This window comes from Delphinapterus leucas, chromosome 1 (genome assembly GCF_059928025.1).
Source record: "Delphinapterus leucas isolate spDelLeu-1000000601 "Yukka" chromosome 1, BTC_Dleu_Yukka2, whole genome shotgun sequence".
Lineage (NCBI taxonomy): Eukaryota > Metazoa > Chordata > Mammalia > Artiodactyla > Monodontidae > Delphinapterus > Delphinapterus leucas.
The window spans coordinates 84,485,723-84,505,837 of NC_143129.1; the positions used below are offsets into that span (position 1 = coordinate 84,485,723).

At 44.9% G+C, this 20,115-nt stretch overlaps 1 protein-coding gene across 1 annotated transcript in view; it reads left to right on the top strand.

Moving 5' to 3' along the window:
• Positions 1–20,040, top strand: part of LOC111179871 (NBPF family member NBPF4-like) — a 34,243-nt gene extending 14,203 nt beyond the window's left edge. Inside the window, 11 exon segments of the mRNA XM_089916915.1 lie at positions 61–277; positions 1,343–1,397; positions 2,262–2,476; positions 3,484–3,535; positions 4,327–4,541; positions 5,841–5,892; positions 6,685–6,860; positions 9,791–9,842; positions 11,284–11,450; positions 15,219–15,447; positions 16,788–20,040. Of these exon segments, the coding sequence (XP_089773041.1) occupies positions 61–277; positions 1,343–1,397; positions 2,262–2,476; positions 3,484–3,535; positions 4,327–4,541; positions 5,841–5,892; positions 6,685–6,860; positions 9,791–9,842; positions 11,284–11,450; positions 15,219–15,447; positions 16,788–16,974 (1,617 nt within the window). The 3' untranslated portion in view covers positions 16,975–20,040.
• Positions 20,041–20,115: the final 75 nt, after the last annotated feature.

Genomic DNA, 20,115 nt, shown 5'->3' on the forward strand with positions numbered 1-20,115 from the left:
TCACAAAAATCCCTAAACGTGTGTCATCTTTGCATTTTAAAATTGTATCTTCTGTCCCACCTTAGGACATGTGATACCCTAACTCGAAGTCAGGCACGAGAGCTGACCCAGTTACGGCGGACATTACGGGAAGTGAAAGATGACACTGTCCTACTCCAGCAGCACCTCAAGGACCTCCTCACCCACAACGACCTTGACAACCACCAGGGGCAGGGCTTCTAAGAGCGGCTGACTGAGGGACACAGGCTGGCAGAGCACCTTGCCCACAAGCTCAGCCCAGCTAAGGGGGCCACAGTACCTGATAACACTGAGCTCTGCTCCAAGGTCCCCTGCTCACAAGAGACTCCACACCTGCACTAGGAATGTTTTTTTATCAGCTTTCCTGTTTCATGTCCCGTTTGGGGCTATGATAGGAGCAGGACTGGCTGAGTGGGAGAACAGAGGAGAAATGCACAGGGTGGAGGGCATAGTATTCCAACTGTCTGATTCCTCCCTGATGGACCATGGCCTTTGGCGCAGGAGGCAGCATCCGCCCAGTGTTAAAGCACAGAAAGGACGATGTGACAGGAGGCAGGTTGTTAGAGTGAAAAGAGCCCTGGACTAAGCATGAAAGTTCCCAGGGTCCAGCCTGAGGGCGGCTGTCTTTAGTAACAGTGAGTGAGTGATTGATTTTTTCCTATCCCAGTATCTGTTTCCTCTTCTGTAAAATGGATCAAATAATCTGTTGATGGTAGCTGTAGTGATGAAATGGGGAAATATTTACGAATGCACTGCAGAAAAAAGAAAGCCCTTCACTGTGTGGTGCTAGATAAGGTGCTTGATGTAGTCAGACTTGGTGTTGGGAAAGCTGTTTAGACTGGACCACTTTCTATAGAGAGACTTCCCCTTGATAACCAGCAGAAGCCACCTGGAAGAGCCCAGGATGTTCCCAGGGGGAGGGATGTGGGACATGGTTCTTCTCCTTAGAGAAAGGAAGGGATCTTGTGAGAGCTGTGAAGGTTCATAGAGCCTGTGCCTTTGGCAGAATTTGTGGCAGGATGGATGATCCAGCTGTAGAAGCCAAGATGGAAGGTGGACAAGTATGCAGTGATATAAGGGAGAAAGAACACTTTAAATGTCCAATTCCAGGCAGAAGGTGTCATGATGATGATCCTCTGGTTTAGTCAGACTGCCTGATGGATCGGAAATCCATGCTAGGGCAATTGTTTAAAGACAATGCATTAGAACTTCCATACAGTACTAATTCATACCTAGGTATTTATGAGTCTATGACCATGTGAGTTGCTGTGTTGGTAGTGAGTGAAGTGGCAAGAAGCTGACTTCTTGGATATTTCTGAATTTGCAGAAATTCGTGAAGATGAGGAAGATGAACAAGCACAAGAGATACTCACATCTAGGTAACAGTGAACTAGCAGGAGCTGGTAATGGGTGGGTAAATTATGGACAGGGTCACAGAAAGAACAGTGAGGTCAAGAGAGTCACAGATGCCAGACGCAAGGAGAAGCAGAACTGCAGACTGTATTGATTTACTTCGCTCAACCCACATGGAAATGGCCGTGTTAACTTGGTCGTCTGTTGTCTCCGTGCTACTTGTATGTACGACCCAAGGTGAATGCACCACCCTTAGGATTTCCTGCACACACAGAGAATATCTGTTCTCTCCTAAAGGAACTCCAAGGTGAGATAAATATCTACTCCTACACAGTTGTTTTAGGTCCTTGGGAGGAAGGTACCTAGCAAAGGAATTAGTAGAGAAGTAACCAGAAAAATTAAGCATCAGGACAACTATCTAGAAAAAAAATTGGTTGTCATGTGACAGTAGTAAGAGAGAGGCCTCGGAGGCCTTTCTATTCCTAAAAAGAAGGCATAATATCTCTGGGAGTCTATAATGCCTTAATAGCCGTATTCACTTGACTACTTTATCTTAAATTGAACATGACTTAGGACCACGGGAGTAGCATCTGGTATGGAAGTTCTTTTGTATTTCATGTTCCTGAAGGTACCATACTGGGATGGTTGAGTCTCACTGCTCATCAGACGTTGTGTGGCCAGTGCACGGAGCACCTGCTGGTCTCCCTCTCCTGCCCCATGGCAGCCACACTCCACCTCACGTACGGGAGGATAGTTCCTTCCCTCTTTAAGGGGACTGCCCTTTTGGTTTCTCTGACACTCCCGACGCCTCCCATCAAAACCAGGCAGGGCAGCTTGGGGTCGGATCCTCTTTGTTTAATTTTCTGTCATCCCTCTCCCACCTGGCACAGTGTGGAGCTGCAGGAGGTTGAAAAGAAGGAAGTGCCTCAGGAATCCCAGGATGAATGTGTTTTGACTCCTTCAATTCTCCAAGCAAGTTCTGACTGCAACCAGCCTTACGGTGATGGCAAATTTGCATTTGATGAATCAGAAGTGGGTCCTGCTCCGGATGGAGCCTGTGGTTGCTCCCATGCTAAAGAGGATGAAATTCCAACTGATCTCCCAAGTAGCCTCCATATTTGTTCCCCACACCTGTGTAGACTGAGGAAGGTCATCTCTGAAGATAGTCCCTATAGACACATCTTGCTTAAATCAGGGAAAAGGAACTATTATGAAACACAGACATCAGGTGGCTCAGGGAGCCTTTATCCCTTTCTAGGCCCCAGTCATGCCTTTGTCACCCTGGCACCAGTGTCAGGCATTTGGACCCAAATCAGGTGTGACAAACTTTCATCCACCTTGGGTGGAAATCTACAGGAGGTGTCTGTCAGACCTAGTTTGGATCAAATGTGTCTTGTCACCTGCAATGACCTAATTTTTGCTTTTTTGTACAATGTCCCTGGCCTTTCTATCCTTATCCAGACACAACGGCAGACTTGCATATACATCAGGAGAGGTTGTTTCCCTGGTTTCACTGCTCTCAGTCCCAGTCTCCATCTTCCCTATGTTGGCTTCTAACTGTTAGCTAAGCAGTCATCTGAAAACCAGGACAGACACAGCTGTACCATTGCCTTGTTTGGATGTTTCCATGAAGCAAGGCTGGGCTCTGGCAGTCCCTTCAGCCTTGAATGGGCATGGTTTCTGTGTCACACCAAAGATTCTTTTTTGGTTTGAGGGTTTATACAATTCATCCATCACTCTAGTCTCAAGTATAAATTCCTCTAAACCATCAGCAACCACATAACCTGATGGGGCTAACCAATATTGTAGAAACAATTCTAGAAAATAACTCAGCTCATTTTCTAGGATCACTGGGGAAAATATATCATTAACTATTTATACAGGCTCAGAACAAAGGATGTTGGGAGAGCACTCTACCAGTTCAATAAGAGAATTTCCCTGATGGGTCTGGGGTCCAGTCTAATTCTAAGACTTAAGTGTCCTGGAATGTCTCTGCTAATTATTATGTTCTTGCACTGAGAATATTCATGTCCTTGTGGTGTGTTCACTGAGTAGGTATGTGTGAGACGTGATTTACTTATTGTGACCCACTGTCTCTGAATTTCTTGCTAGACAATCAAAATGATCATAAACAAGTGGATGGACAAGAGCCAGTATCCCCCAGGTAATTCTGAAGATTTGTGGGCTGTGAATGTCAGTGGTGACAACAGGAGACCTCAAATCCAGGGAAAAACAGAATTACTAAATGTAACTCTTTCATCCATTCAGTCAACAGTCAAATATCCCTTTTAACAACGTTGTCTATTTTTATTGCGGTAGTTGTGTGGGTTTCAATTTATTAATCCTTCAAGTATAGTAACGTACAGTGAGTTGACCCCGGTGAAATAGCCAAACTTGGGAGTTCCTGTAATCAAGTGTTCTCTCCTGTGTGGTTAACAGCAGGGTGAGATTCATATCGCCTTGTGCCTGTTTGGCATCAGCATGTTGGTAAATAATTGATTGCAAGTGAAGAAACTAGAAGAAATTCATATTATAACAAAATATTGAGAAAATAGTTCCTGAAGGCAGAATATCTAGAGTCTATAATTCCTCAAAAGCTGTATTCACTTGGGCACTGCATATACAGATCAACACAATGTATGCAAACAAGTTGGAACCACTATCTTAGTCTTCTGTGTGTGCTGGGGCTCATGACTATAGCATGCAGGGAGAGTTCAGTCTCCTCCCTCAACAGCTGGTTGTGTGGCTAGAGCATCTGCTGGTCTCTCCCTCTCCCAACCCATGGAAGCCACACTCCACTTCACATACAGGAGGATAATTATTTCCTTCTTTAAGAGGACTTCCCCTTTGCTTTCTGTGTCCACTCCCTATGCCTCCCATCAACACCAGCTAGGACAGCATGGTGTCTGCTCCTCTTAGTTTAATCTTCTGTCATCCCTTTGCCACCTGACACAGCGTGAACCTACAGGATGTTGAAAAGAAGGAAGTGCTCCAGGAATCCCAAGATGAATGTGTTCTGGCTCCTTCAACTCCCCAGGAAGGTTCTAACTGCTACCAGCCTTACACTGATGAAAAATTTGCATTTGATGAAGAGAAAGTGAGGTCTGCTCTGGATGGAGCCTGTGGTTGCTCCCATGCTAAAGAGGATGAAATTTCAACTGGTCTCCCAGGTAATCTCCATTATCTTTGTTAGTATACTCTTGAGAGAATTAATCTGCTTAGATAGACTGTATGCTTACATATTGAAGCCTGGTTTGAACCAGACTCTACAATTGCATTTAAAATAAGACATTCTACAAGTTAGTGAACTTTTCTCAGTTCCTAGTCTTTTTGTCCCTGTGGCAAATCACTGGAACGAAGGCAGTCCTGCCAGACTCACATGTACATTGTGGCACAGGAAGTAACTTTGAGGCCTCCTAATTTTGAATGAATGTCTTATATCACATGAAATTCTCTAATTTTCATTCCTGAGCAATGTCCCTGAGTTCCCTTACGTGTCTGAGTCTCATGGCAGTCTTGTTTCTATCTTTGGAGATGTCACTACATTGATTCACTTCTGTCAACCCACAGTCTATCTCCTTTCATTTGTGTTATCTTGTCCAGAGTCTTCTGAAACCAAAATATAAGCCCCACTGTCACACTTGGTACATTTCTCTGAAGCAAGGCAGGGCCCTGGAACTTCCCAAGCTGATGAATGGCCATTGTTTCTTTGCAGCTTTGAAGATTCTTTTTTTTTTTTTTTTTGCTTTTATAAATTTATTTATTTATTTATTGGCTGCGTTGTACCTTTGTTGCTGCGTGCGGGTTTTCTCTAGTCACGGTGAGCAGGGGTTACTCTTCGTTGTGGTGCGTGGGCTTCTCACTGTGGTGGCTTCTCTTGTTGCAGAGCATGGGCTCTAGGTGCACGGGTTTCAGTAGTTCTGGCATGAGGGCTCAGTAGTTGTGGCGCATGGGCTTAGCTGCTCCGTGGCATGTGGGATCTTCCCGGACCAGGGCTCGAACCTGTGTCCCCTGCATTGGCAGGCAGATTCTTAACCACTGTGCCACCAGGGAAGTCCCTGAAGATTCTTTTGACTTGATGGTGTGTAGATTCCACTCCCATCTAGTCTCAATGTATAATTCATCTAACCCATTAACAAACAGCATTTCAGATAGAAAAGCCTGACTATTACAGCAACGCTCTAGGATGGTAGCTGGGTATTCCCCCAGGATCTGTGGGGAAAAGGATTTGTTTAGCCATTTGCACAGACTCGGGACATAGGATACTCTGAGGATGACCTGTCATATCAAGGACATTTGTCCAGTGGCTCAAGAAGGAAACCCAGTGGCCTTCTTATGAGGCTCTCTTTGGGGCCTCCTGGGCTATTTCTCTCACAATAGCCTGTTATCACACTGTGAAGATTGGCACAGGATTGGGCATTTGTGAAGGGGTTTTGCCTGATGTAACTGTCCTGTCAATTTATTTGTAGAAAACCAAACTGATCACAGTGACCCGCAAGGACCAGTGGCTATTGCCACAAGGTAATTTTGAATATTTGTGGGCCGTTAATACAGTGATGACGTCTGCAGGCCTCTGGTCCAGGGAAAAGCAGGAAGTGCTGAATATATTGTATCATCAATTTTCCCAACCACGAATTATCATTTTTTGTAATGTTTTCTGCTTTCATTGTGGTACTTATATTGTTTCCCATTTCTTATTAACTTCTCAAGTTTATAACCCAAGCCAGTTGACCCAGGTAAACTAAGTCAGAGTGATTTTTTGGCACTCACTCGTTATCTCCAGTGTGGTTTATAGAGTGAGGTGCATATCTGTTTTCTGCCTGTTTGGCGTTAGCATGTTGGCATGTATGTCATAGCAAGAAATGTAAATAGACCATAATATTACTATACCATGCCACAGTATTTAGAGAGGCCTCGATGGCATGAGATTTCTGGGACACCAGAATGTCCCAAAAGCTGTATGCACTTGCCCGTTCCATGTGACACTCAATGCAACGTAAATGAAAGGGTGAAAGCCACTGGTACGTGTCTCTATATGTTGTGAGTCATGACTGTACCATCCAGAGATAATTCAGTCTCTTTCTTCATCAGCTTGTTATTTGGCCAGAGCACTGAGCACCTAGTGTCCTTTCTATCTCCTGCCCCTGTGAAAAAACACACTCTGTCCCACACACAAAAGGGAGTTTTTCCCTCCTTAAAGGATCAGGCCCTTGGCCTGCTTCACCACTCCCTTAAACATGCCATCAGAACCAGGTAGGACTCTATGATTGCTGATCCCTCTTCGGTTAATCTTCAGTCCTGCCTCCCCACCAGGCTCAGCAGGGAGCTGCCACAGATGGTAGAGAATGGTGTCGCATGGGACTCACTGGATGAATACTATTTGATTTACTCAATTCTTCCTGGTCTGTCAGACTCCTTCTGGCCTTATACAAGTGCTGCCTTCTTCTCATTTGAGGAAGTGGATGTCTCTTATGCTCCGGATGTAACCATTGAGTATTCTTTATCAATGTGATAAAACTCCAACTGGACTCCCAGGTAGACTCTGTATTCTTTGTATCCCACGCCTCAGGCAGTGCTGAGATTTGTCATCCCTGTGTACAAGCTCTGTAGACATAGTGATTTGAATCAGGCTCTATGACAGAGTTTTAAGCACAGACATCATCAGGTGGGTCAGGGAGCTGTGCTCTGTTCTTCATCCAGGCCAAGCCTATGGGTCAGGCCCCAAGTTAGATAATGGATCCAAGGCAGGTGTGACAAACTCACTCGCAGGTGTGCAAGTGCACAGGGATGACTGTCGTTTTTCCTGATTCCCATGAAATGTCTCTTCTTACATACAAGCCTCCTATTTTCATACCCAAAAAATGTCCCTTGAATTTCTGTGCCTTTCCGGAGATGTTGACAGCCTTAATTCCATCTTTGGATTTGTTGTTTCACTGGTGTCACTTCTGTCATCCCCAGTGTCTGTCTCCTCTAAGTTGGCTGTCTCAGTGAAGCAGTCATCTGAACACCAAGACACGAAGACCTCTACCATCACCTTGTTTGTATGTTTCCATGAACCAAGGCAGAGCCCTGGCATTTCCCTACCCCATGAATGGCCAAAGATTCAGCGTAGCAACAAACATTCTTTTTTTTTTTGCGGTACGCGGGCGTCTCACTGTTGTGGCCTCTCCCGTTGCGGAGCACAGGCTCCGGATGCGCAGGCTCAGCGGCCATGGCTCACGGGCCCAGCCGCTCTGTGGCATGTGGGATCTTCCCGGACCTGGGCACGAACCCGTGTCCCCTGCATCGGCAGGCGGACTCTCAACCACTGCACCACCCTGGGAAGCCCAAACATTCATTTTGATTCAAGGTTTTGTAGATTCCATCCATCATTCTGCTAAACCAGCCAGTGTATGATGAGAAAAGCCTGAATATTACACTATTCTGTTAGAATGCAGGTGAGCTATTGCCCAGAATCTGTGGGGAAAAGATGTGTTTAACTTTTTACTCAGACTTGGAAGAGGATACTGTGGTGAGGATCTACCAGGTCAGGGAGATCTTGGCTGATGGCTCAGGAAAGCAAACCAAGGCAGGTACATAAGACACAACCTGAGGCCTCCTGGAATATTCTTCTTAAAATATCCTATCGTCCCACTGGTGATGTTTTTGTCCCCATGGTACTATTGGATACTGGATTATTATCGTACACAGGATGATCTGCTTAGTGTTTCCGGCCCGGTCTGAATTTTTTTTTTTTTTACATCTTTACTGGAGTATAATTGCTTTACAATGGTGTGTTAGTTTCTGCTTTATAACAAAGTGAATCAGTTATACATACACATATGTTCCCATATCTCCTCCCTCTTGCGTCTCCCTCCCTCCCACCCTCCCTATCCCACCCCTCTAGGTGGTCACACAGCACCGAGTTGATCTCCCTGTGCTATGTGGCTGCTTCCCACTAGCTATCTATTTTACATTTGGTAGTGTATATATGCCCATGCCACTCTCTCACTTTGTCACAGCTTACCCCTCCCCTTCCCCATATCCTCAAGTCCATTCTCTAGTAGGTCTGTGTCTTTATTCCTGTCTCACCCCTAGGTTGTTCATGACATTTTTTTTCTTAGATTCCATATATATGTGTTAGCATACGGTGTTTGTCTTTCTCTTTCTGACTTACTTCACTCTGTATGACAGACTCTAGGTCCATCCACCTCACTACAAATAACTCAATTTCGTTTCTTTTTATGGCAGAGTAATATTCTATTGTATACATGTGCCACATCTTCATTATCCATTCATCCGATGATGGACACTTAGGTTGTTTCCATCTCCTGGCTACTGTAAATAGAGCTGCAATGAATATTTTGGTACATGACTCTTTTTGAATTATGCTTTTCTCAGGGTATATGCCCAGTAGTGGGATTGCTGGGTCACATGGTAGTTCTATTTTTAGTTGTTTAAGGAACCTTCATACTGTTCTCCACAGTGGCTGTACCAATTCACATTCCCACCAGCAGTGCAAAAGTGTTCCCTTTTCTCCACACCCTCTCCAGCATTTATTGTTTCTAGATTTTTTGATGATGGCCATTCTGACTGGTGTGAGATGATATCTCATTGTAGTTTTGATTTGCATTTCTCTAATGATTAATGATGTTGAACATTCTTTCATTGTTTGTTGGCAGTCTGTATATCTTCTTTGGAGAAATGTCTATTTAGGTCTTCTGCCCATTTTTGGATTGGGTTGTTTTTTTTTTGTTATTGAGCTGCATGAGCTGCTTATAAATTTTGGAGATTAATCCTTTGTCAGTTCCTTCATTTGCAAATATTTTCTCCCATTCTGAGGGTTGCTTTTGGTCTTATTTATGGTTTCCTTTGCTGTGCAAAAGCTTTGTAGTTTCATTAGGTCCCATTTGTTTATTTTTGTTTTTCTTTCCATTTCTCTAGGAGGTGGGTCAAAAAGGATCTTGCTGTGATTTATGTCATAGAGTGTTCTGCCTATGTTTTCCTCTAAGAGTTTGATAGTTTCTGGCCTTACATTTAGGTCTTTAATACATTTTGAGCTTATTTTTGTATATGGTGTTAGGGAGTGTTCTAATCTCATACTTTTACATGTACCTGTCCAGTTTTCCCAGCACCACTTATTGAAAAGGCTGTCCTTTCTCCACTGTACATTCCTGCCTCCTTTATCAAAGATAAGGTGACCATATGTGTGTGGGTTTATCTCTGGGCTTTCTATCCTGTTCCATTGATCTACGTTTCTGTTTTTGTGCCAGTACCATACTGTCTTGATTACTGTAGCTTTGTAGAATAGTCCGAATTCAGGGAACCTGATTCCTCCAGCTCCGTTTTTCATTCTCAAGATTGCTTTGGCTATTCAGGGTCTTTTGTGTTTCCATACAAATTGTGAAATTTTTTGTTCCCTGTCTGAATTTATCTGTAGGAAATCATACTGTTCTTGAGGAAGAGGAAGACCAAGACCTTATCTGTTCTAGGTAACTATGAAGAAACACGGGTCTTAATTCAGTGGTGACATCTGGTCATCTCAGATGCAGGGAAATCTGAAAGTGCTGAATATGCCTATTTCTTCCATTCTGACAACCACAAAGTGTCCCTTTTAATAATGTTGTCTGTTTTCACTGTGGTACTTGTATAGGCCCCTTTATGAATCCCTCTCAATGATAGTAACCTACAGTCAGTTGATGCAGGGGTACTAATCAGCCACCCGATTTCTTGCAGTCTCCTGTTCTCTCCTTTTTATTAAAACCAGCATGAGATGCATATCTGCCTCTGCCTGTTTGGCCTTACCACACTGGCAGGTATTTGATGGCAAGGAAAGGAACGAGAAAAAAATTGGTGTCACATTTCAGTATTAGAGAAATTGGCCTTGAAGACACAGGACTTCTAGGAGCCCATTATGCTGCTAGAGCCTGTTCACTTGGCTGCTACATGTAAATTTCACCAAAAACTTACGCTATAGTTGAAGCTGCCTTTACGGTTTCTGAAGGCGTGTGTGATGTGACTGCTGTGTACTGGGGTAGTTCAGTCTCCTTCCTCCTGGGCTCGTTTCTGATCAGTGCTCAGAGCATGTCATGCTCACTTTCTCCCCCTCCCTCTCTCTCCCTTTCCCTTTGCAAGCACCTGCCAGCCCCAGATAGGAGAGGATTGTTATACCTCCCTTTATGGGGACTTCCCATTTCTTTTCTGTGACTGTTAGGCAGCTAGCTACAGATGAGCAGCAGGGGAAGGCGGAGGTGGAGACTCAGGATATGTGAGCCAAACAAGGAGGGTCTGAGGGACAGGTTGCGGTCAGCACGTCCTGAAGCAGCAGGTAGCACCTGGCCGAAGGGGAATTCCCCAAGGCACGCAGGCGCAGTTTGAGCCAAGCGATAACCGTAGATAACCCCAACCTCATTATGTCATCATTATAATAGAATTTACATGTGGTTTCAACCCCCCCCTCCCCGCCATGGGCTTTTCTTAGCGAATTTGGGTGAAAACATGGAATTATGGGTAAAAGCATGCGCAATATAACCCGTCACTCACGTGACGAGACCTTGTCCCTGGATCTTAACCCAACTCCTACCCTTAGGTTCAAAGCGCTTATAAACACCCCGCGCCCCTATAGCTGGGCTGGTTTCACTTTGCAGAAGCCAGTCTGCGTTCTCTCCGAGAGTGTGTCTATGCTTTAAGTAAATTTTGCTTTGAACTTACACCTGAAGTGTTCGTCTGCAATTCTTGGCTTAATATTACAAGGACCGAGATGGCTGGTCCAGATTCATCTATTGACCTCCTCGGTTGAAACTCTCCAACACAACGCACACCAAACCCATAACATGACCGGTCCCTTAACCCTCCCATCAAAACCCGCCAGGACTCCGTGTTCCTGAATATTTGGTGTTTAATCATCAGTCCTCCCGACCCCACAAGGCTCAGTCTGGAGCTGCTGGCGGTAGAAGAGAATGAAGTCCAGCAGGACTCACTGGATGAATGTGATTTGACTGGTTCTATCGGCCATCGTCTGTCAGACTCCTGTACGGCTTACACAAGTGCCTCATTCCAATCGGATAAAAGGGAGGTCTCCACAGTTCTAGACGTAAGTGGTGAGTACTCCCATTATAAAGAACATTAAGATCCTAGTAGGTCACAAGGTAGCATCTGTATCCTTTGTATCCAACAACCAGTACAGACCTGTAAACAGGTCCTCAGACTCATGTTGATTTGAATTACGTTCTTGGATTTAATTTTTAAAAGGCATCCATCATGTGCCTTTTCATTCTTCTTGTCCCAGGCTGACCTCTGTCACCTGGACCCCCCTCACCAGTGCAGGCATTCGGTATCAAGTCAGGCTAGAGAGGGGAAGTGGAGGGATAAGGGCAGGATCTTGGCTGCCACCGTCTCACCTGCAGGAATTTGTGTAACAGACCTCATTTTTTCAAGATAAGGATCCTCATACTCATGAAATTGTGTTGATAATTTTATTTCTTGAAGTTTCTTACAAAGTCTCTGGCTTTCCACACGTTTTCAGTCTGCTCCATATTTGCAGTGTCTGTTATATTGTTCACCAGCTCCAGGCTTCTTCCCTGGGCTGCCTACCTCCCTCTGAAGCATTTGCATACCAGATCCTGAATATAAAATCCTGTCCATGCCCTGTGATTTCCAGGAAGCCAAAGATCTGTCTCTGGTGTCCCATCCTTCAGAAATAGCCATGGTTCTCCTCCTTTGTGTAGCAACAATGAGCCTTCCACGTGTGGGTTATAGTTTCAATCGTGTGTGTAGTCTCAGTGGTATAATCTCATGGAAACTATCCACAACCTGTACACCTGATGGGGTTATTGGCCTAATTTATGAGCAAGTTCCCCTTGGGCAGCAGTTCATAGGGCGTGTAGATTAAAACCTGGTTTGCGTTACTTCTTGGGCTATGTTTTTGACTTTTCTTCTATGAGAAGCGTTTGCATTGTTAGAAGCTTTACTCATAAAATCATCTTGAAAAAGTAGAAGAAACCCCACTGTGTATCGGACTATATCTGTCTTCTTTTATAATTAAATTGGCCATGAAAAATCATTTTTGTTCAGTGTGTGCCTTTTCACATTGGGACCATCTTCTTTCCTGTTTCCCGTTCCTCCCTGAGGTACAGAGAAGCAAAGGCTTTCTCAGGATTATAGTAGTTCACAAACCAGAAATGGAACACATGGTTATTGTGCACCTGTTGTGTACCATGCACCTTACTAAGCAAGCTCCATGTGAGCCATAACCCATTCAGTCCTTGGGGGACACTCTCAGGTAGGTGTGTCTCTCAGGTAGGTGTGTTATCTCAGCCGAGGGCACTGAGGCTCAGCAAGGTCCCTTCACTTGCCCAAGACTCCCCGCCACTGGGCTGTGGGACACTGGCCTCTCCTTGGCCTGACTCCCTGGCTCAGGCTCTGTTCGCTCCTCTCAGCAGTTGGACCCGTCAGCGACTAAGAGAGGATGTTGCTCACGTTTTCCTTTTTGCCCTGAACCAAATGATTTGAAACTATCTGAATCTTAAACACAAAGTTGCCAGACTGGCGCAGAGCACTCCTGTGGTCCCTCGCTCAGATCTGCCAGCTCCTAATCCATCAGTGCACTTTGTCCCGTGAGCAGAGCCGGCTGCTCATCCAGCCCCTCCAGGCGAAGCCACAGCTCCACGAGGCTCTCCGTGGAAAATCAGCAAGGGGTGAGAGGTCCATGTCTCTCAGCACCTCCTGCCCCCAGAATTATCTGCTCTCACTCAGGGTCCAGGGAGGCCTTGAGTTCGGCTGTGCTGGTGCCCTTAAAAAGGTGCAGAGCTCTATCTCAGAAACACCAACAGCCGGGTCTGAGTTTCCATGAGGAGGAGAAGAAATTCTCAGACACACGTCTCAGAAGTGAGATGTGTGTGATATGGCACAGCCCTGCCAGGCCATCATTCACAATGGGCCAGGAAAGGCCAAATTCCCCCACACAGATGGGCTGAGAGGAATGAATGGAACATGTAAATAGTACACAGATCCACCTGTGTCTGGGTTCTGATGATAACCTGAGGACAGTGTGGCTAGCTGTGATGTAGCAGCATGGGCACAGGTTGTCGGGTCTGCCCCATCCTCTCTGTACAAGGAGAAACCCTGTAGAAACCATACAAACACTAGATTTTTCAATTACAACTTGACCTTCTATTGGAGGCTTACCCACACAGTAATAATATTGGTCAGTACTGTCGATGTTTGATGAAATGTTTTGTCCTTTTCCCATGCAAATGCAAAGAATATTCCAAGCATAGGTAGACAAATAAAATTACATGACGAAATTACGCAGTGAGAATTAAAAACAATCCTAGGCATTGATTCAAAATCACATTGGAGAGTGGGGACACCAGGTTTTGACAGTTCTTTCACCCATCAGATTTGTTAATTTAAGAGGTTTTACCCTTCAGCCCAATGTGAATTATCATAAAATCTGATTGTGTCCTAAAATTGATGATTAATGATTAATGAACTCTGCCTGGAAGAAATAGGAAGGGCACGCTGGGCTTGGAGAAGTGCTTGTGGAAAAAGCCCTGGAAGCTCAGAGAGGCTCCTGGTGCAGGGCTGGGGTCAGGGAGGGGCCAGCCGAGTCCAGGAGGATTTGTAGAAGGGAGTTGTGGGAAGTGATATTGCAGAAGAAAGAGGAGCAGAAGACAGGAGGACTACAAAGGCAGGTGAGGAGTTTAGAGTCTGTGTAGTAGAGGAGGGAGGATGAATTTCCACAAGCCAAGGAGCATGTGATGAAACAGGATTTGGGGGTAATAAGACAGGTGACCTTTGGTAGTGTGGAGAGGACAGAATCAGAGAAAGCAGTTAGAAGGAGACTGGATGAATCGTTGATGAGAGTCAGACATGGATGCTCTCTGGAAGACTAAGTGGTAACAGATATATGAGAGACACTTTAAAGAAACAGTTAAACAAACCTCACTGAGGATGAGGCTATATGGGGGGAAGTGGCGGGGGGCACAGCAATGTGGAGCAGGTCCTGTGGGCCATGACCCCACCTGAGACTGACCTGGACTGGATGAGGGTACTTCATACCTTTGGTTAGCCCACATTCTGAGAATATGTGTTCATTTCACAGGAGAAATATCAAAATATTTGATTAGGAGCACTTTCCAGACCCCACTGGAGGGGTGTGTAACATAAGGAGTGTGCATTGTATCATCAATCTAAAGAAACACAAATTCTGATTCTGCAGCACTTCTGTACCTAAGCTTCCAATGAGGGATTCAGGCCTCTACTACACTACTTCTATCTGCTAATACCATCCGTCCCCACTCTGCCCCATGTGACAATAGAATATACACATGTATGGGTGAGTGGAAAGGTAGACAAAAATGAAACGTAAGGAAGTTCGAAAGGTTCCAGAACTGTGAAACATTCTATTAACTTGGTCCACATCCTGTAGATTCTCAATTCCTTTTTCTATTGGTACCTGAAGGCTTTAGGCCATACTTCTTCCCCTTTTCTTTTATTCTTGTGGGTAGATATCAACAACTCTTTCTCCCCCATGCCTTGAGGCCTGTTTAGAGCCTTCTCTCTAGGCTACAGGACTAAGGCTAATAGCTGAATAATAGGCGTGACCTCATATGCCATCCAAAACCCTCTAGATTCAAGTGGGTGATTTTTCATTTCAAGGATGTTGCAGCCTAGCACCTGCCATCTCAGCATCCCCAGGCACAGCCATAAAAATGACATCTCCTTCATGTACGTGATGTCTGCCTTTATTGTCTGGGTTATTGGGTGGTTTCATTCATAGGCAGGGACATCAGAAATGGGTGTTCTGGGAGGGATTAGCTCAGGAAAACTTGGATTGGTCCTACTGAACCCTCTTTTCCTTTCAGGTGACACCTGGGAGGACTGTCACCAAAGGCCTTTGAGTTTCCAAGGCCCAGGGGTACAAACTTCACAAGCACAGCTGCAGAAAAGCACCCACATGACCAATTATCTACAACTGTAGCTGGACCAGCATTTCAATTGTGGGCACAGCAAAGCCACACTCGGTCTTTCCTCCACCATCTGGGGCTTTACGGCCAACCCTGATTCTGGAAGCCAAGGACCACTCTTCCTAGATAAAAAATAAAAGGGGATTAGGAAGCTCTAGTTGTCTCAGGGTTGAGGGTGGAGGGGGCAATGGGGCCTTTCCCACGCCCACTGTAGGTCTGGTTGAAATCTGTGATGCTCTACCAGAGTGAGGTGAGCAAGAGCCTGGGATTTAGGACCAGCTCTGCCTCAGGCCCTGGGTTTGCAAACTCCTGATTGTTTCACTGGGCCAAGTTATTTATCTCCTTAGGTACTCACATCTCACATCCCTCATCTGAACTCTTGAAAAATTATTTCCCCATTCCATGGTTGTTGGGTATATTAAGCAACATGATGTCCAGAAAGCCTGATCAGTAAAAATGGTTTGATAACAACTATGAATATATAACATCTAACCATTGTGTCTTTCTGGTGCTTTAACACTTACAAAATGATCGCACATGTGTTGTTTCCTCTGAGGTAGAGCACTTTTTTGATCCCCACTTTCTCTGGGACCCGTCTTCCCTTGCTTCCTCAGAAAGATAGGTTGGCCAGTATTTTCCTCTCCTTTCAACATCCACCCTCAAGTCAATTTTCCCCTGCTAGGTGCTCTCAGTAACAGTGTATTAGTAACATTCTGTAGCAATGTAAACCCTGGCCACACAACTCAGCCTCCAGTTTAGTTTTCATATCCAGGTTATTTTCCTTTTTTCCCCTCTTTTTAAAATAAAGGGCCACCCTCACCCATGAGGTGTACTGATCTCTCTATTTTATGAAACTCCATTTAATTCATCATCTTCACTCATCTCCATGGCCATGTCCTCAGTTTTCTTCTCCTTGGGATATACCTCTGCTCAGATTTTCTTTCTTTTTTTTCTTTGTTTGTTTGTTTTTGCGGTATGCGGGCCTCTCACTGTTGTGGCCTCTCCGCTGTGGAGCACTGGCTCCAGATGCGCAGGCTCAGCGGTCATGGCTCACGGGCCCAGCCGCTCTGTGGCATGTGGGATCTTCCCAGACCGGGACACGAACCCGTGTCCCCTGCATCGGCAGGCGGACTCTCAACCACTGAGCCACCAGGGAAGCCCAGAACTTTTTCTTTTCTTTTTTTTTTTTAATCAGTTTTATTTTTCTTGACTTTTTTTTTTTTGGCATTTGGGGACATGTTTGCCCTGTGGTAGTCTTACCAATACTGGGTAGTGTTAGGAAGATCAACAAAAAGCAAATATAAAAATGTCTCCATTGGTTTCCACTCACCATAGACTTTCAGATGGCCTTTCTTGTTCCTGGACACTTTCCTTACTTGATGACCCTCCTGCGTGGGGAAGTAAGTCATAGTAAGATCATGCAAAACAATGGATCCTGTTGGCTGTGGTTTTATCTTCAGAGCTGGGTTTGGATGCTTCCATTGGAATGAAGAACCCTCCCAAGCTGGAGGGTGAGGTCTTAGCTGCCAGCAAGCATGAGTGTCTGGTCTGTAGCAAGATTAATGCCTTAAGTGTCCTGAAACAGATTATCACAAGAAAACTGCTGTTCAGCAAGTGGAGACTAGCATGCCAATTCCCTGGCCTTCAAGCTTAGGGTACAGAGGTAATCACATTTGAGGCTCTTATGTGTACATCTTCCTTATACTCTTTACCTAAGATTATAGCTCAGTCTCCCACTATTTTTTCTCTTCCTCGTTTGTTCACTCAACAGCTGATGCTACCTTGTCTGGTCTTTCCTCTCTTTTCCATGGGGGCTGCCACCCTGCCAGGCCCTTCCATCTCCATCTCTTGTTTGCACTCTGAACTCTGTTGAGTTCCTATAGCTGTTGTCCTGATATTCCCTCTGACCTTCTCTTTTAGTCACAGGGAAGCCCAGATCCATGGTCCTCCTCATCAGAAGAGCATCATTTAGGCCACTGAACACATAGTCCTTCGCCTGATCTCACACACTTTCTTGGTTTCTTTGCCTTATTCTCCCTTCCCCGCTCCCAAACTCCACTGCCTATTTCTACCAGGATCATGTGTTAATGAATCACTTGGATGTGGGTTCGCTTTTGGAGAACCTTATCTAGGAAAACCCTTAACCCTCAACTTCTGCACATGAATAAGAAGAAATGAAACAGGAAAAAGAGCCCTGATTACAAAAACTAAGTAAGAACCTGGGTCATAGGTGGGAGTGCTGGACTGGCCTGGAGTCACCTCAGCCCCAGGTGGGCAGTTCTGTGCTACCGTGCATGGGGCTTCCAGGGACTCACTGGAGCTGGCAGTAGGTGGGGGACAGTAGATGGCACCCTAAAGGGACATTAGCCAAAAGGAGATGCAGAGACCAGGTTTTCAATATGCATAAAAGCATGAAATGCATAGGCATTCAGACCTCTCCCCTTTTCTCAAATTACTCCTTCTACATGTTCAGTAAAAATCCTGAAAAATGAACTCAGTTGGAATCTGAGGCCAAGGAATGTAGGAGAACATTGTAGTGAATAAACTTTGGGCCAGATTTATGAAGACCCAGGGAAATACACAAGAATCCAATATAATCATTGCTTCAGGCAAATCTAATTGAGAAGGCAAGTTATTTATATGAGAGTGCCAGAGAAAGACCAAAAAATCCTTAGGGCCAGTGGGAAAGAAATGTGTGCTGGAGTAGATGGAGAGAAGAAAAATAATTGTGTGAAATAGTGTAGGTCTACTGAGTAGTTCTAAATCATGCTATTATAAAATAAAAACTGGGTGAGTTTTTTTTTGTGGTGCGCGGGCCTCTGTGCTGTGGCCTCTCCCGTCGCGGAGCACAGGCTCTGGACGCGCAGGCTCAGCGGCCATGGCTCACGGGCCCAGCCGCTCCGAGGCATGTGGGATCTTCCCGGACCGGGGCACGCACCCGTGTCCCCTGCATCGGCAGGTGGACTCTCAACCACTGCGACACCAGGGAAGCCCCGTCTTTTTTTTTTTTTTAATGAGGGAACCGGCGGTAGGAGCTGGAAGAGGGGCCCACCGGGCCCTTTAGACCCCCTAGTGGCACAGGATGGCTGCCCCACCCTGGGAGTGCCAGCAGCCTCCTTGCAGAGGCCCGAGGGTATGCCCAGGCTGCCCCCAGAGCAGGGTCCATGACACACTGGCTTAAATCTACAATTACATATATTCAATGATGACCAGCTGTACAAAACTCAAAGTTTCCTCAGTCAGCTCTTGATGAGTGGAGTTTATCCTTAAAGATTCCTGATGATGGAATGAGGACTCCCTAAGTATAGTATATTTAATACTTGTTTTCTATTGCTTTGATACATGGACAGCTTGACTGAATACGAAGGACTTGTCTACAATGAATTTATTGATTTTTAAAATAATATGGTCTCGGTTTTTATGTTCTGTTGAGATGTAGAATATAAACTTATTTCTTTTACATTGATGGCAAAGGGTGGTCTGGAGCTTCACAGGAAATTTTTTCTTTTTTTAAAAAAATCTTTTAGCTCTAATAGGAGTTGACCATTCCAGTTCTGTTTCTCCCAGGTCTCTATGACTTTCTCTCTGATCCTTTCTCATTATCTTTTATTCATTTCTATTCTGTTTGATACTTTCATTTTTTAGTTCAATGTCCCTTATAATTTTGGATAAATATCATCCCTTATGTACCTTGTCATTTAGCCTCTTTTTCAGAGAATTTTCTGTTCCTTCAGTTTTTTCTAATCTCTGCCAATTCTAATTTCTTCTTTCTTGTTTACTTCTATTTTGTGCTGTGTATTTCTTATGTGAAATTTTGGAGCTTTTCCCCACGTATTTGTGTGTGTGTGTGTGTGTATATCTACAAATGCTTTGTTCAGAAACAATTCAAATACGGATGCCATTTTACATTTTTCCTATGTTTTGTGATTGATTTTTGTGTGTGTGTGTGATTGATTTTGAAGGGAGCCTTTTAATGAGCTGAAAAATTTGACTCTCTATGTTCTTTTTTCTTCTGTCACCTTGGAATAAATGTCTGCTGTATGATTTTCATTTTAACATGACTAGGTGTACCTGAATGAGAAACTGCAGTTCTACGTAGGAACAGATGAGTGCTTTGAGTGGCTTAGTCGATTTCTTAGGTCTAGATGTCTCTGTCTTGTGTAGTTACTCTAGCAGATGTAAGGTTTTTGGGGAAAGCCATGGTGTGTCTCCTGATTCTGGGATTCTGTTTCTTCCAGTAGGATCTTTAATTTCTACCAGTTGCTTCATTCTTTTTCTTCACCACAAGCATCCAAAGGATGTTACCTTCAGCTTGGTCTCACACCTGATCCCAGTAATTGTGCCTCCCCAAGACTGTTATGCTCTGGTCCTCTGCACTGTCGAACCCCTTCCTGTCAATTCCCCAGACACCAGAGCTTTAGTCGACCAGGTCTCATGCATCCTCTGAGTTTATCCACATACTCTTTCTGTGAGTAATTTTACCAGGGTTCCCTCCTGAGTATGCCCTCCCTCTGACCTCTCCTCTATGTGCAGAGTCTTTGCTGCTCCCTCTACTGCTGTGTGGCTCCCAGACCTGGGTTAAAAACAAACCAGTTGGAGTCCACAGTGTACTCTGGCCCCTGGTTGTTTGGGGCAGGGTTTTGAGTAGTGTCCTTGACTCTCTATGTTAGTCCCTAGCCCTCTGAAATGCATGTGGAGAGATTCAGCTGCCATTATCCTAGGTGGGCCTGTGCTCTCCTATCATTCTTTTTCAAATGCAGATTTTCAATAGTACACAAAATAGACAGAATTATAT